Genomic DNA, 18405 nt, shown 5'->3' with positions numbered 1-18405 from the left:
CACCAGCTTGTCACCCAGGGGGATTAATCCCGGGTTGTCCTCGGTAGAGCCGGACCTGGGGCCACCACGCACAATTAACTTTATGGTACAGTGGGTTGTTTTAAAACCACGAACTACGCCAAGAGCAGGTCTCGAGCAGAACCAGCATTACTGGTCCAAGCGTCACCCACCGTCAGGAGCCACCAGGAGCCACAACCAACGAACAGCTGTAAGGAGTTGTGAGGTGCTGAGGCACTGTGTGGAACTGTGAGGGACTATGAGGTGCTGCGAGGTGCTGTGAGAAGCTGTAAGGCGCTGAGGCGCTGTCAGGCACTGAGGTGCTGTGAGGCTCTGTGAGGTGCTGCGAGGTACTGTGAGGTGCTGTGAAAAGCTGTGAGGCGCTGAGGTGCTGTGAGGCGCTGTCAGGCACTGAGGTGCTGTGAGGATCTGTGAGGTACTGCGAGGAGCTGACAGGAACTGTGAGGTACTGTGAGGTACTGTGAGGTGCTGTGAGGCGCTAAGGCCATGTTAGGCTGTCACCAGCGATCAGAGCTGCAAGTCTGCAAGGCCGTCACAAACTGTCACAAACTCAACTGTCGCCAGCTCACCAACTGTCTGACTGGAACTGACTGGAGCTGAAAATAGCCATCACCCAGCTGTCACCAACTGTCGCAAAAACGGTCCTCTCATCCTTTTTATAGGCGGCCAGTCTGGTCGGAGCCTCAAGCAGACTTCAGCCAAACCCATCTTGCCTATTGGCACATCGTTGCACATCACCAACCACCTATCTCGTGACCATTGTCACGGCACTGTAACAGTGACTGGACAAACGGCAGAAAGCAGCCATTCGCCAGAATTACCAAGCGAAAACGTGAAGTGCTCATCAAACATTGACAACAACCATCCACAGAGCTGCCAAACGGGGCATCAAACGTCAATGGAAAAAGGTGGGTGAGGTAAATGATCCACAGCCATATTTGAACATCAGAATGATTTTCCATCATGAAAAATATTCGATTTTATAATAACTAGTGCGTGCCCGTACGTGTGTGGCCGTACGTGCAAAAAAAAAAAATAAATAATAATAATAATAATAATAATAATAATAATAATAATAAAAAACTTTCAAACCACATCGGCCGTTCCTTCGCTCTCGTAAACGACGACTGGGTCGGGGCATTGTGTTTATCTATAAATTGTTTATAATAAAGAAATCGAGAAATTATTAGAATACAGGAAGTCATCACTACCCGGAAGTGGTGCGTGCCCGTACGGAATGTTCACCTGCATTCCACGAATTATCGCTTGCTTTGAAGTAACAACTGCTGTGATACTTCCACACACAGAGTTAATTAAAATCAAGTTTACCTCCCTGTATTTGCTCGCCATGACATTCGCTGCCATTGACCATTGCCACTCCTACACCACGGTAACTAAAGCACCGATCGATCGCCATCGGAACCGGCAGACACGTGACGTCAACGTCGGCCGGCCACGCATCGGCCGACGCGAAGTTCAGTCCTCACTGTTCAGGAAGTTCGCATATCGCAGTTAAGATTATTCGCAATTTAGTTTTAATGGCCAATTATTCAATTCGCGCCAACGTATTTTGCCTTTTCGCAATGTCGTGGCAAGGAAAACCACAGAGAAGAGAAGAGAAGAGAAAACCCTCCACCCCCCCCCCCCAAAAAAAACTGAAGTTACCGAAATTTATGCACCGTCTAATACAGTGTTTCTCAACCGGGGTTCCCCGGAACCCGATGGTTCCGCAAGAGGTCGCTTGGGGTTCCGCGAGAAACAGTAATAAATAGGTTAATGTATTTTTGAGTAGTTTTTGTTTGATTTAATATTCATAATGTTTCGATACACGTACGGCATGTTGTTGGAAACTCCTTGGTTATTATAATAGAGGCTTCAACCTCTTATATTATTTACAATTATAACAACCATAGGGAATGTTATATTATAACAACCACGAAGCTTGATGGACGCCCGGAATAACGACTCGTCATCGAACAGTGAACACGGCACACGGCCTGTACGTGATGACGTCACCAATGATGACGTGGTCTGTCTCATTGCCAATAAATTTGACAAAAGGGGGTCATTTTTTCCTTAAACCAGGTATCCGAAAAAATATATATTTACCACGTGAACTACGATAAAAATATAAAAGAGCTAGATATTAATAATGGTATATAATAATTTTTATGTCGGGGTTCCCTGCGACAGGAAAACTATTTCAAGGGTTCCACAAGGGTAAAAATGTTGAGAAACGCTAGTCTAATATGAAAACGATCATAACTTGGGGCATTGTGTTTATCTATAAATGTGCATAAGAAATCGATAAATTATTAGAATACACGAAGTCATCACTCTCCGGAAGTCCAGACGTTGTAACCCGTAATGGGGAACGCGGCTGAGGTTCTCTTCTCCATCGGCCACGCCTACGCAGCATCGTGTCCTCTCATTGGTTGGTAAATAAATGGCCATAACTTGGGAATCACTTGTCCGATTAATATCAAACCTTGAAAAGGCACATCCTCAGGTTCCCAGCAATATATCTGGCCAGTTTCAATTAGATCGGACCAGTGGTTGTCGAGAAACAGCGGTCACACACACACACACACACACACACACACACACACACACACACACACACACACACACACACACACACACACACACACACACACACACACACACACACACACACACACACATTGCTGGAATTATAGATTGATAAATAAGAATCAGGAATATAATAACAAGAATTAGTCATAATAATCAGGTTAGGGGAGTTAGAATTTAATCGCTTTGTCAGGTTTTTGCCTGGATTTTAAAGTAGGCGAGAATCCTCCACTTACCTTGAGTATTTAATTTGAAATCCAACTGCCTGCTTTTCTGCCTTCAAATGCTGTCATTCCACTCAGGTAATGCCAGAATGCCTCACAACCATCAATTCTGCATAAATATACCATGGCAAGGAGCAGTTAAGGTACTTAAACTCTGCCTAATTAATTTTCAAGTCCAAACTTGCATTTATAATATACTGTTGGGATAATTATTTTTATGATGAACTAAATACAATGAGCATATTCAATATCTAAGTTTTATATTTTGGTTTTTGTTTCGCTTTAAAAGCAAGTGAGAGCTGTACCCTCCAATGTATTCATCTTCTTAATGGATGCACTTATTTCAGGATTCCTGTAACTTCTAGGAGCATCCCTGGTCATCATTAATTTACAACGATATAAGACTTGATCCAGCTGGAGACTCGGATTGGAAAACATGAGATTTACGTGAGGCTTGCTCGGACTTAACTCTCTCGCTGTCTACGTGGACTCCCTGCTGAATCACTGTTGTATATTGAAGAGCCATTGTTGGATTATCAAAATAATACTTTTTATTAATTAGTCATTTTTAGAAATGAGAAAATAGCAGGTTTTGCTGAGCAAAGTCTCTGATTGACGAGTAGAGAGTGATGGTTTGTCGTAAACCTGTTTTGCATTCTCATCTTATCAGACAGCTCATGATCCTCGGATCCCAGTTTCAAATCCCATACACTCTACTGATTCCTCCGATGTCTCCTACTGTTCTTGTAACTCATGCAATGTATGTATATGTTTCTCCATGATCTTAAGTTCATTGTAAAACGTCTTTAATATGGTTCACTAACTTTACGATACGTGTCAGGGCATCATCATAAAGACTGCAGTAAATACTGTAATTATATTTGCATAAATTTTCTCTAGAATGCTCTTTTTTCAATATTGAAGTAATGACATCATCGTGCTTAAATTCCTCAGTGTTAGAAAAGGTGGCCAATATCATGTCCATATGGTGGTCATCTTTGAATGTGGTCAAAACATTCATACGTGTGATAATGGGAGAGTGTACTTTCTTCATAATTTCATTGAACATGCATTTCTGTCACTGTCTTTAAAGGTTTAAAACAAAAAATATGCTCAGCTGTTTTTTTGTTCAGGTATAAAGAAACTCCTTTACAATGAACTATTCTACTAAATGTGCAACCCGCTATATCCTTTCAGAAATAATGCAATTTTTTTATATATATAATGTCAAGGCTCATGGAAGAGTAAGGTGTCCAGAGGGTAGAAGGCAACGCACTGACATCGAAGCAGTACGACAATATATGGGCACAACAAAGGTATGAACAGAGAGAAGAGGGAGAAAAGAGGATATAGGGAAGGAAACAACAATCAGCAAATAGGTATTGAGGTTTAAAGGGTAGAGGGGTGTTAGAGTGGATAGAAAAGAAACAATGATAGGGATGGAGGATGACCTGAGTTTGTGGTGCACTGCCAACTTGAAACTCTGGAGGGAAGAGTGGGATTGAACATCCTGGATTTTGAGAGTTTAAAGAGGAGGAGCTTACTGGAGAACACATCGTTTGCACGCAGGGAGGGTCAATGGGGCACTAAGAGACGAGGAAGAGCAAGACCCGAGGAGAGGGGATAGGAAACAGAGGCCATCCACCCGTCTGCAATAACAAAGCATCATTCCTTATTCTTCTACTTCTTTGGAGGAGATTCCATTGATGTTGAGAGATTTTTTTTTTTATTCCACATCACCCAAGAGAGAGTTGTGCAAATTGGTGGTACCAGCACTTGGGGAAGAGCAGTATGCCTTTGAGCTATTAGATAAAGGACTTCTTTGTAGGTTGTGAGAAATTCATGTTCACTAAGGACTGACTTGACACAATGGATTTTCACCGAGTCTACGGCTGGCTTTGAAGAGCAGCTTTAATATATGGTCTGCCCAGGAAAGGTCATGCCTGATGCCCTCATGGTGAGGTCTATCAATTTAAGAGGCTGAACCTCTTCGAGTGGTTGATTGTGGAAAAAGATGTTTGAAGATTCTTTCACAGATACAAGGAATGGGGTATTTCTCTTGATTTGAAAGACATGTTTCAAGTGTCTAATCAGAAGCTCTTCCTTTCAAAATCAGCAAATAGGGTTCTCATAATAAATTAATTGGTGTGAGCAGTTTTTAATAGTACAATAGACTCTCATTCCAATGATTTGGCTTCAAGATCAATTTTTCAAATCATAGCAAACAAAGAAAATCAAAATAAATAATATCTTGCAATTACCCGATCAAATTTTCTTGCTCTTCCATGCGCCTCGCTCGTGTGGAAAAAAGTGAATCTCAAAGACAATATTTTTTTCTTTTCACAAAAGTCTACAGTATCCAGTGTCTTACTTGATTTTTCACTTTATAATGCCATTTATTGTTTTTTTAAGACAAATATAACTGCCATATTTTTTGGCATACAAGTCGATATGGAGTATCAGATAAAGCTCCATCAACTACAGTGGTGAGCAAAACTGTCATTCCATCAGGATAACAGAGGTGTTAATTCCTCCCTGACACTCATGATGTATCGCTGTCTACAGTACTTCCAGGGTCATGAATATTAATGAGCTGTTTTGTTTGTGCATATTATTTGAATTGTTTTGTGTGATGACATTACAGATAGATTAAGGATGTAAATAGTTTTTCAACATGTTTGTTATCATGGAGGTACAGTATTTAAAACAAGCTACAGAGTCTTTGTCAGTAACTGGCTCATGGCACATTACATTTTGTTGCAGTTCACTACTCCTTAATAAACATGAACACCTGACACTTGTTGTAGTACAAGCACTCAATGTTTGTTCACCTGGTTTTGCAACCACGATTAGCACTCTTGGTTTTCTTGGTCGTCTCCAACGTATCCTTCGCTTTACGCCAGTCCCGAACACATTTCTCACTGACTCCGCATTTCCTGTGCACAGCCATATTCCCACCATTTTCCTCAGTGAAATTAACAACTTCCAACTTAAAAGCTGCCATGTACAACTTGTGTGACTTTACAGGAGGAATTTTGAGATGATGTCGTAACGAAGGATACATATGATTGGGATTGAAAGGGATACATCATATGTAATCGGTGATTGTGTGCTCCTTATTAATTGGATAATTTTTAATGCCTGAGTGAGTGAATTCATGTTCAATTGCTCACCGAATCGGAAAACTTTCCGGCCAACGATTTATGTGGTGTTTTAAATTAACAATTATACAATTCATTTCAGAATATATCACACTTTGCAATTTTTTTCATTTCTGCAATTAATGTTTTAAACCATAGATAAGTCGATTCTGAGTATAAGTCGAGGACCGGAATTCTGTGGAAAAAAAAGTATTGCATTGATTGTTTTCTTGTTGATCATTGATCAAATTGATCAAATTGGTTGTTTGCATTGATCAAATTCTCCTGAAGAGTACTTGACTGAATCGGGAATTGATTTTTTAATAATTTTTTTCGACACCCGATGTGAACGAAACTTGATACTGCACACCGCAGGCGAATGGTGAGTAAGGTGGCCCTAAAATTTTTGCGCTTTCGTGTACCATTTTGGCTGCATTTCGGGAACACACACACACACACACACACACATATATATATATATATATATATATATATATATATATATATATATATATATATATATATATATATATATATATATATATATATATATATATATATATATATATATATATATATACACACAAGCCTGGTGTTGGCGTAGTGGTTAGGGTAGCGGCTTGGTATCCAAAAGGTCCTGAGTTCAAGCCCCGTTGGCCGCTTGAATTAATACACACCAGGAGGTTGACTCAGCCTGTCATCCTTCCGAGGTCAGCGAAGTGAGTACCAGTGTACTGGGCCCGGTGTATACCCAGTTAAAATAGGTGTACCATATTCATGTGTCGTAAGAGGCGACCAGGGTTGCGTCAGGAAGGGCATCCGGCGTAAAACATGTGCCAAATCACTATGCGGATCATACGGATGATCCGCTGTGGCGACCCCTAACGGGAGCAGCCGAAAGAAGAAGAAGAAGAAGATATATATATATATATATATATATATATATATATATATATATATATATATATATATATATATATATATATATATATATCTATATCTTCGACACCTCTTACGACACAGGGATATGGTACACCTATTTTAACCGGGGTATACACTGGCCCAGTATACTGGTACTCATTTCACCGACCTTGTAAGGATGACAGGCTGAGTCAACCCCCTGGTGTATTAATTCAGTGGACCAACGGGGCTTGAACTCAGGACCTTTTGGATCCCAAGCTGCTGCCCTAACCACTGCGCCAACACCAGGCTATCACCAGTTTTAGTAATATATTCATAGATAATTAAAAAAAGGCTAAATTCAGAAATTTTGGGTATGATGTCTCTTCATGAGGGAACGCCTTAAACTTGCCATTTCTTTAAAATGTACACAGAGATATATTAATACATTGATTTTACGAATTCATTTACAGGTACTATCAAAAAGGTGCCTGCCATATATCAGGAATCCATATTGTTACATTTACACATGCATGGAGAAGGAAAGTCCAAGGAAGAAAAACTGGAAAATTGGGAGGGATTTGGGTGGGGTTAACAAGGGTAAGCAAGATCATGGTTTGAGATTGGGGACAAATGGAGATGGTGGAGAACACCTGTCTTGAAGACCTGGAGGTAAGAGTGAGATTGAAGAGTATGTGGAAGTTGATTCTACAGGTGGGGGAGGAACAAATAAGTGGGGGGTGAGCAGTGATCCTGGATTTGGGTAGTTTTACCAGAAGGAGGTTGATGGTGGACAGTGTGAGCCCTCAGAAACCTGGGGTTCGAGGGGGAACAAAACACAGAAAGAGCAGAAGATGCAAGACCAGAAAGGGGTGGTAGAAGACAGAGAGACAACCAACCTGTCTGTGATGGTAGAGTTAAAAAATATTCTGAATATGGTATATGTATGGTTGGGAAATATCTTAAAATTGTTGCTTTGTCATTAATGGGAACAGAGTTGATTCGTTTTGAGAATTAATCTAATGCCATAACAATAGGGCAGAGGAAAATCTGCCGAAAAGCGTTGTGAAAATTGTCGACATTAGTGTATTTGTGTGTCACCTCCAGTGATGAAAGGAATAAAGTAGGGTGGAATGCTTGCAGAAAGGATCGCAAAGGCTCCCACAAGCTTGTTGCAATAATATGAGTTCCCTTCCACGATATTTTGACACACAAGGAGGCTGTTAGGCCCATAAAGGTCTGCACTATTGTTTCCAACCTATGGTTGTTTGTCCGTGCTCTATCTTTTAAGTGATGAGCATCAAGCAAGGAAGCAGCACGTACTATTTTTAAACTATTTGGTATGACTCGGTCAGGGTTGGAACCACCGAACTCCCAGATAGAGCGGACACTCTAACCATTAAACCATCGAGGCTGGTTAAAGCCGATTGTTGATGAAAATCTGTGCAAACAATTGCCGTGCAGAGCAGTTGAGAGGTCCCCCCCCAGTAATCCATTCCATTAATGGGCCACACAAGTTTATTCTGTGACCTCATGTTTCACAATGGTTATCAGCCTGATGTAGTGCCAGATAAATGACTAGGGTAAAGGCCCAGAATTTACCTTCTCAAGAAGATTGTACATAGGATTTGCACAGCAAAAGGTGTCGGTAATTGTCCTGGTTAAAGGTAACATCAAAAGGAGGAAAAAGACGATATAATAAAGAAGTAAAGTAACTTGGTGAAGTTAGACATACTGATATACCATACTCTGTGTCACAGAGCGTTGGTTCCGCCAAAGCAGTTTCTTGGCCGAGGTCAAGTTGGGCAGTTTGTCATCCCTCTCTCAGCAGTAGTTAGGGTAGGATTTTGGAATTTGGCCATGGTGTCAGTGATAGCTCACCTCGTCTTCGCGAAGAAAGCCATGTGATCTTTAACATCCACCGACTAATGCCAGCAGACAAGACACCGATTTAACATCTATTGGAAGAACGTGCACACACATTGATGAATCACCGTGCCTGTGAAACACCGGGATGACAGTTTATAGCTTAGTCGGAATTCAAGCCCAGGCTAAGTATCTTAGAGGCGGCGAGTGTGAGTACCTCTAGGAGTCTAGGGCATCCTGTCAGCCTGGTGATGTTGGAGAAAATGCTAAAGAATCAAGATACATGGTAAGACACATAAACAGCGTAATGCCAATGCTAAAGTTATATTAGCAGATATTGGGTTTGGGACTCAAACCGTGATGTTTCCAAATAAGGCCAAAAAAAAAAAATGTTGCATTGGCGTAACGGGTCACTGAAAAATAGGGTAGGTCGGTCGGGATCTTTTTTTTTTTTTTTTCCTAATAAATCCCTCCCAAAATCTCCCCCGGCTCGAGTACCACCCTTTTTGTCGGCGGGTTCTGTCCGAAACACTTCCGGGTTTTTGCGATCGCGATCGCAATCAACAAGGTACTTGAAAACGATAGCAAAACAACAAAATAGCAATAAAATAGGGTCGGCAAAATTTTTCGATAGCAAAAAAACAAAAAAAAAAACGTAGGGTCGGCGGAATTTTTAGGGTCGGGCGGGTTACGCCAATGCAACATTTTTTTTTTTTTGGCCTAAGTGGTGTTTGTGATGCAGCTGTTGTTGCAATGTACTTTTAGTGGTTTGTACTTGCATGTGATGCCATTGTTGGTTCCTTCTTACTCCCTGGCAGAAAGATTTGAAGGCCCCCCCAAAAGCTGCTCAAATGTCCTGCCTTCCAACTTGGTGTGCATCCCCAGATGGCCTTTGACTGTAATCCTTATAAATCAGACAAACCACTTCGACGATTGAAGTTGAAATGCAAGGAAGTCAAGAAGAAAGTCGTCGTTCCTTTCAAACCGAGTTCTCCTGCGAAAAAGGTGTCAGAACTTTTCATGTTCGTTTTTCAATACCCCTCTTTACCTTGTTATATCACCTTTGACTCTTTCCTTTTCCTATCATTATGAAACCATGTGTCCAACCAATGAGAAGTCAACTGAGTATTGGAATAATAATGGTGGTTTATGACCATGACTTTGTGCTGTTTTGAATATGTATAAACATGAAAGGGATTAAAAGGGGTAGTAACTGTGATCTTCTTGTGAATAAACACAGTCGCAGAATGTCACATGATCTGGAATAAAGTTCTCATCTTCATCAAAATTCATTAACAAAATGAATGAGTGGGATATTACTTGCAAAAATACATTTCAACTCTATCATTGTTTTGCATGAATCGACAGAAAAATGAAAACGCCAATGTCACGTAAGTGATAGTGAAGTTAATTCGTTATCAAGCTCGACTTTTCATTTTACAAAGGGCAAAAGCTGAATTTGGAATGCTAAGACATCACACTTTGAATAGATGGTTAATCGATTAACCATATGGCAAGAATAACTCCCCTGGAACCAATGTGAAGTCAAAGTGATCGTGAACAATACTCGAGAATTCATAGAACACCTTATCTCATGTAGTCTTGAGAAGAAGGAAGTGGGAAGGGTCTTTTCAACTCTTGCTTTGTGGTTCCGAGCACAATCTATATTTCCGATGAGCTGCCATTTTGTCTGACTATCGATATTCCCCAACAATGAAAGCATGAGCGGCACATATTTGATTAGTTGAGATGGCATAAAATGGAGTAATATTTTGTCCAAGTACTGCTAAACTGACAGTTCTTAGAAGTGGCAACAAGGCAATTTGTGTTCTCGAGTATTCAAGTACAGTGTATAATTTAATTTAAATAAAATACAGGTTTTGAAGGATGTAGAAAAAAACAAAAAACAAACTTTTTTCAGAAGTTTACCGACATTGATGCACCGTCTTTTATACCACCTTATCGAAGCATTAAATTGGTTATTCGTGCCTGTGGTTTGTGCCCTTTTTGACGTCCCGAAAAGCAGTACATTTCCCGTTTGGAATGATTTTCAGTTTTGTTTGACCGCTAGGCAAGCAGACAGAGTAAAACAATTTCCATACTCCTCTCTGTGCGTGCGTGCTCGGGTTGAGATTACGTACAATTTGCCAATTTCAGAGCCAAAGTACTGCTAAACCACAGGTTCATGTTCCGATTCATGTTATACAATGTTCAAAATATAATATGGTTGCGAATTCGCGCCCGCCGGCGTGCGATCAGCCGCTCGACTCGAATGGCGGCCGCCTCGCCCACCGGAACGGACAATTCCGTCGTGACCCTCTCAGAACAACGCCGGGAGCCAGTCACGGGTGGGGGTTTAACCCCACCACGACCGTGCCATTTTGCCCACCCGCACAGGATAGGGTTGCTCGCCAAATTCGATCTACCTAAGTACCTGCGCGGATGGTCGACCGGCGATCGTACCTCGCCGCAGGCCGACTCCGGACACGAACCGCTTAAGCGGTCTGTTCCGTGCTATCGGGATAACAGAGCGTGTTATCGTCGGCCTCGACGGTTCTGATTAATTATCGGGCGTTTTAAGCCCACTACGAACCCTTTACGTGAAGCAGGGTGGAGAGTCAATAAAGAAAAGACGAAGCGAAACGGGAAAACAGTTCACACACTGCACATTTATTACGCGACACACGGAGAGCACACATATACAGCCAAACAGTCAGAATGCACCTATATCAGGTAAACAAAAGAAACAACCACGCAGTTACAACCGAATACGCGTACACACGGCAACACTTACACAGTTCTACTTTACAAGACACGGCGCCACACACATTTACTCAAAAGCAAAGGAAAGAAGCCACCCTCATAGACAAGGGGGCAGACGGGCCTGTAGGCCAATATGTGCGCAGGACCTGAAGGAGCGGCCAGGTCTGCGAGACCGGGTGGGCCCTACCCGCGTTCTCGTGGCACGTTGGCGGACGAGCTGCAGACGTGGCCGCGTGGCTGTGCCCCGACTCCGTGCTCCTTCGCGGGTTTCGATGGCACGACATTTGGAGTGGGGTGGGAACGGGGCCCCCTTGTTGCATTATCTCAGCACGGGGGAAAAGGGGGAATTGTTGATGCTCTGGGGGAGGGAGAATGGCTGGCTGGCTTGGGTCCCGCGACGAGCGATCTCCCGCCGCGACCTCGTCACCGACCGCCGTCCTTCTCACCTCGGACCCGAGCTCCTTGGCCTCTTGTCACAACTCTCCTCAGCCGACTGCAGAACCCAACTCGACGCCTTTGCCACCCGACTCCATTCTCTGTCACACTCCGCCGCTGCCACACTCCGCCACTGCCACACTCCGCCCAATGACTCTCTTCCCAAAACTCACTCTCCTCCCCAAACTCTCTGCCACGATTCGCCTTGCGCTCGGCATTTTATAGGCCAGCAGAACCAATATGCAAATTTCCGGATCAGGATGAGCTCGGGGGCGGAGCCACGCTCGCCCATTAGACAGAGGAAAAGTGGGCGTGAACCTCCCCTGATCCTAGAATTTGCATATTTCGATTTCACATGGACCCGCCTGGAGGTGGGGCCAAGCCGCTCCGTGCTTGCTGATTGGACGGATCAGAAGTGGGCATGTAGCATTCTTGATCCAAATTTTCCCTCGGAAAAGCCGCTATTTGCACTCGCGGCTCAGTGCGCATCGGTTGAACGAGCCCAAGACAGCCCGACGCTCAGCATTCACAGGTGATGCGGGAATGGCCGTAGAAGGAGAGAGGTGAGGGTGGTGGAGGGTTTTTGGTGGTGGTTTGATGGTTATGGCGGTTGATTCAAAATAAAGATAGAACAGAAAAACGCCTAACTCAAAGCGTCGCAGCCCGAATGAATCACATAAATTCCCTCTAAACAAAGGGTTTGGGGCTAACTACACATGCACTTCGAGTTATCTCACCTATGGGACCTGAATGGTGGTTTGCGAATTTCCACTTTCCAATTTCCAAAGCCGTAACAATATTCAATTGAAATGAAGTTGCTCCTCAATCAAAGACTGTTATTTGTATTTTGTAGACAGACAGACAGACAAAGTGAAGCAATTGCTTCACCCCTTTTTCACTTTGCGTAGGGTAATGATATGATTATATGAGTTCCCCAACCAGGAACTTCGATTCAGGAGGAGACCATTGGGCCCATCAAGGCCTGCACTATTATTGCCAACTCATGGTTGTTTGTCCATGCCTTTCACTTTTAAATGTTTCGCCTTAAGAAAGGAAGCAGCATGTACCACTTTTTTAAGTCTTTGGCATGAATTGCTGGGTTTGTACAGCTGAACTTCCACACTCTGAGCAGATGCTCCAACTATTATGCCATCGAGGCTGGCAATGAGAACTGTTCACCGCAATCCAGAGCTCATTATGGTTTATTGAGAAGCGATTGATATCAGAAGCAAACTTGATGCAAATAAGTCACCACTGCTCCCAAGAGAAGGGAGCTGACCTAAAACAGCTCTGCTAGAACTTCGTAACAGGGGTAAGGGAAGTTAATGGATGGTTTTAGTGAGAGCTCATAAATAACTTGTATATACATTAAATTATAACATTGATGATACATTTTAGGATTTATGTATGGTACTCAATATTTAAAGGAATCACAAGAACAGTCAGGCTGTCAAGTTCTCACAATACAAGACATAATTTTGATCGAGGTTAACAACAACTGTGAAATGTTTGAAAGATACTTTGGTTTCAAATACATATCCATAATCTGTTTTAGTCACAAATTTGAAGGTTCCACTCCCCTTTTCCTCAGTGTGACTGTGTTCATGTAGCTGCAAATTATTGTGATAGTAACATCATCATCATACACAGATGCCAGTAAAATTCGCCTGTCGAAAACATGGGTTTTTATCATTGTGACAAATGTTTTGTCGTGCGTTTCTGATCTAGACTAATGTGACACTTGGACTGGAGCATTGCAACATGACCACTCAAACGTTGGGTACATAGTAGAGATGGCACATTACAGCACATGCTGGCTGTGCTGCTTTAGTGGTGACATCCCTTGGAGAAAATTTGTTTCCAGAGGTGATGATCTCGCATACAGGAAAAATAGTATGTTGGCCTTTGAAAAAGACATTGAATGAACTCTCCTGTTTGCAAGCATATGTTCGTGAATGTTAAAGTACCTGTTCACTGTAATATGTCATTATATGTGCTGGTATTACAAATTCTAAATTCCTGCTCTCATGAAGTATGGGGGCATCGAGGGTGTGGCTAGGTCTCTATAATGATGCAACCAAATGACTGAATATGCTCTTCTTGGAGAGATAAATTCGAGTAACAACTGCTTTTTGCTTGGCTTGCCTCGTATACCTTAAGTACTTTTTCTGCCCAGAGAGCATCTTGGTGCCATTTTAGGGTGCGGTTTCCCACACAGTGATGATGTGGTTTTGACGACGCGAAGTCCAAAAAGGATCATGCTGGACAAAACTAAGTGCCAGAATAAAGAGAGGGATTTTTCTTTTATCTTTTCCCCTTGTCCATTTTTGTAACTGTGTGTAGAGGTGCCTCGACTTTAGGCTGTAAATTGCCTCACGTTTCATTACCTCATGCTTTGATTTATTTTCATTGTTACACTTTGATTTACTCCTCTTATGAATATCTGATTTATGTTCATTAAACCCCAATTTATGAAGATTGCTTGCGTCTGTCTATTTGTTGTGGGTTCAAGTATAAACCCTTGTCCTCTGTCCTGGTGAACGCGTCTGGTACGTGCTTCGGTGCCTCCCGTCCTGCGAGCACATTAATCTTCAGGGAACTCGGCTGTTCGCCTTCAAGGTAGAACTATTTGGCTATCCATCCAGGCTAGTCTCAACCGGCTTGGACATGACGATATGTTAATCGGGCACTTTCACGAGTGAAATGCACATCCTTAATAATTAAATCATTTGATTAACCTTTAGAAATTTGAAATGTAAATGTAAAAGTGTAAATGAAATGTAAATGTAATGTCAAATATTGACTTTAATTGTCAAGACCAAAATTATAATTTTATTTATAATTATTATTTTATCGAGGTACAAAGGTTGTTTGAATTAATGATTATATTTTGCTACATTTCTGTGGTGGTTTTTTTTTTTTTTTAATGATTTTTCTGATTTCAGGTTTTTATTACCTTTGCCAGGAGAGGTAGATGGAGGTTATGTTTTCACAATGGTTTGTTTGTCTGTCTGACTGTCTGTCTGTTTGTCTGTGAGCAAGGTATCTCAAAAAGTTATGGACGGATTTAGACAAAACTTGGTGTACAGGTTGTGTGTGACAAGGACAAAATGCTTAGATTTTGGTGAAGATCCAGATCTGGATTGGGATCTGGACCGGAGAATTTTAAACTGATTCTTCACCATTGATTGATAGATATATAAACTATATAATTATATATATATATATATATATATATATATATACATATATACATATATATATATATATATATATATATATATATATATATATATATATACATATATATACATATATATACATACATATGTACATATATATCACGATATCTCAAAAAGTTGTGAACGAATTCTGACGAAATTTGGTGGATAAGTTGGGTAGGTGACAGGGATAAGCCGATTCGATTTTGGTTCAGGTTCGGATGCATATCCAGCCTATCAGTGGTATACAACATGTAAACTGTTGTAATAATAAAGGTATACAATATGATCAGCTTGATCGAGGTATGCACTCTAGCGAGTGCCATTCTATTTTTTTTTTGTTCTTGTGTGTTAAATTTTCGTGTCATTAGCCACGAGATTGACAATGCAGATATTAGCTTTTGTCTATTTTCTTTTTAAGATGTATATTTTTATTTTTGGCATTTCACCTGCCGAATTTTCACTTCGCGTTTCTGCACTTTTCTCATTTTTCCTGAAATGAGAGCGAGAGATGAACCTTCAGAGTTTAGGCTTTATTCCATTTGATTGGAGCCGCTTCTACGGGCACACCGGGGAATACAGGTTCAGCTAGGAGTACATAAGCAGTAACGTATACATGTGCAATTAATCATTGCAGAATAAATTCGCGTAAGCACGGAGTTCGATATAATCTCCATTCTCACCAGTCAATGAGCACCTTCAGTTAACGAGCATCAAGTGAACAGCCGATGTAAATGGCAATGCCCCGGGGACAACCACTCGTGCCGCAGAGACCTCCCCTTACACACGAGACGCACAACATGTGATCCCACGTCATGTCCCTCAATTCACCTCAATTCACCACATTCTCCTCACCTTTAAAATGTAACTAGGGGCCCATCTTACACACCATGATTGCTTTAGCACTATAGGAGTATACATTTCAAACAACGCGGACTAATAGGTCTACAGAAGCATACATGCCAAGCAGTGATTATTTTGAGTTGTAGGAGCATGGAAATGAGCATCGATATATGATATAATGGGCATATAGGAGCATGAGCAGCGAGAATGCCGATAATCCCCTTTACAGATTGAGTCGTCGATGGGGCCTTATTTGTCGACCTCTCCGGGAGTAAACGGCAGTTTCACTTGAGGGAGACTCCCGATCCTCTTGGTGAGCCTCGACTTGTGCCGGGGATGACTCCTCGATCGCTCTCGGGTGGAACGCGGCAGCCCCGTCGCCCGGCGGAGTTCCTGGGGGGGAAATGTCAGAAGGAGAAGTGCCAGAAGGTGGTGTACCTGCGGGAGGAGTACCTGAGGGAGCCAGATGGCGAACCGACACAGTGGTCTCCCTGCCATCCGGGAGCCTGACATGAGCATACTCTGGATTAGTGTCAATGAGTTCGACCCCCTCCACCAGCGGTTCATACTTGCTTTGTCGTACCGGGCGTTTCATGAACACTGTACCGGGATGGGTCAGCCAGTTGGGCACCGTTTGACCGTCAACATAACGTCGTTGGTGAGTAAACATTCGTTCGTGAGGAGTGGCATTGGTGAACGTGCAGAGCAAAGAGCGTATGGAATTCAGAGCGTCGAGAAGGGTAACCTCCCACCGCTCGGGGCCCAGTCCTCTCGATTTCAGCGCCAGAGTTACGGCTTTCCAAATAACTCCATTATACCGTTCCACCTGCCCGTTTCCCTGTGGGTTGTAACCCGTCGTTCGACTAGTTGCTATGCCGTGCTCTAATAGGAATTGTTTTAGCCCGGCCGACATGAAACACGGCCCTCTGTCTGAATGTATGTACGAAGGTCTCCCAAACATAGCGAAGAGGTCAGAGAGACATCTCACGACAGTGCCCGAGGTCATATCCGAGCACGGAAACGCGAAAGGGAACCTTGAATATTCATCAACAACGGTGAATATGTATCTGTTGTCTGTCTCGGTCGGCAGGGGCCCTTTGAAGTCGATGTTTAGTCTCTCGAAGGGGGAAGTGGCCTTGATCAGTCTGCCAGATGCCGCGCCAAAGAATCTGGGTTTTAGTTCAGCACAAACAGGGCATGAAGCATTCATTTGTTTAATATCTTCAACAGAATAGGGAAGATTTTGTCTGCGTACGAAATGTGCCATCCTGGTTACCCCTGGGTGGCACAGACACATGGAGGTCTTGCAAAGCCTGACTGATTGTTGCCGAACTGTAGACCCGGGAGAAGGTATCTGCAGCAGGGTTTTCTTTCCCGGGCCGGTAAACAATGTCGTATCTGTAGCAAGCTAGGTCTATCCGCCATCTCATAATTGTTTCATTCTTAATTTTCCCGTTATTTTTCCCATCAAACATGAATGCCACGGATCGTTGGTCCGTAACGAGCGTGAAGTGGTTTCCCAGTAAATAATGTCTCCATTTCCGCAGCGCTTCGACGATGGCGTACGCTTCCTTCTCTATCGCTGAGTGTCTCTGTTCGCTTCTAGAGAGAGTTCTCGAGAAGAACGCGACCGGCCGCCCAGACTGATTAAGTGTAGCAGCTATGGCGTGATTTGAAGCGTCGGTTTCCACCACGAAGGGCACCGAGCTGTCGATCGATAAAACCACGGACTTACTGATATCATCCTTGAGGTTGTGGAAAGCTCTTACAACAGCGGCATCTGGTGGGAAGTTTTTGCAATGCACTAGGGGATGTATTTTCTCGGAGTGTTGCGAAATCCATCTCGCATAGTAAGCGAACATCCCGATCACCCGGCGCATTGTCTGCAAGTCCTGAGGTGGTGGAAGCTCACGGAGCGGGCGCAATCGCTCAGGATCAGGCTTAATTGTGCCGTCGGCTATTGTGTAGCCGAGAAGGTCAATTGACCTTGCCGAGAATACGCATTTCTCGTAGTTGAGAGTCAGATTATATTTTCTAGCAATGCTCAAGAATCTGTCCAGATTCCTATCATGTTCCCCCTGATCCCTACCGCACACTGTGACATTATCCACGTAAACAAAAGTGTCTTTGAGGTTTTCATCTGAGATGATGTCGTCCATAACCCGTTGGAAGCAAGCTACCCCATTCGTGACACCGAAAGGTATTCTCCTGAATTGGTAGAGGCGCCTCCCTGCCTGGAATGCAGTGTAAGGTTTGTCTTCCTCTCGGATGGGAATTTGATGATAGGCGCTTCGCAAGTCGCTGGTACTGAATACCTTATAATTGGCCACGCGTTCGACCATCTCATCTATGCGCGGCAGGGGGTAGGCGTCGAGTTGGGTGAAGCGATTGACCGTTTGGGAA

General features: G+C 42.8%; 1 protein-coding gene across 1 annotated transcript in view; it reads left to right on the top strand.

Moving 5' to 3' along the window:
• Positions 1–18405, top strand: part of CFAP96 (cilia and flagella associated protein 96) — a 67279-nt gene that overhangs the window by 17880 nt on the left and 30994 nt on the right. Inside the window, exon 5 of the mRNA XM_085864489.1 lies at positions 9571–9745. Coding sequence (XP_085720615.1) covers positions 9571–9745 — 175 coding nt within the window. The remainder of the gene's footprint in view (positions 1–9570; positions 9746–18405) is intronic.

This window comes from Eptatretus burgeri, chromosome 18 (genome assembly GCF_056783735.1).
Source record: "Eptatretus burgeri isolate ZD-2024b chromosome 18, Ebu_testis_v1, whole genome shotgun sequence".
Classification (NCBI taxonomy): domain Eukaryota; kingdom Metazoa; phylum Chordata; class Myxini; order Myxiniformes; family Myxinidae; genus Eptatretus; species Eptatretus burgeri.
This window is presented reverse-complemented; position numbering and strand designations above follow the sequence as displayed.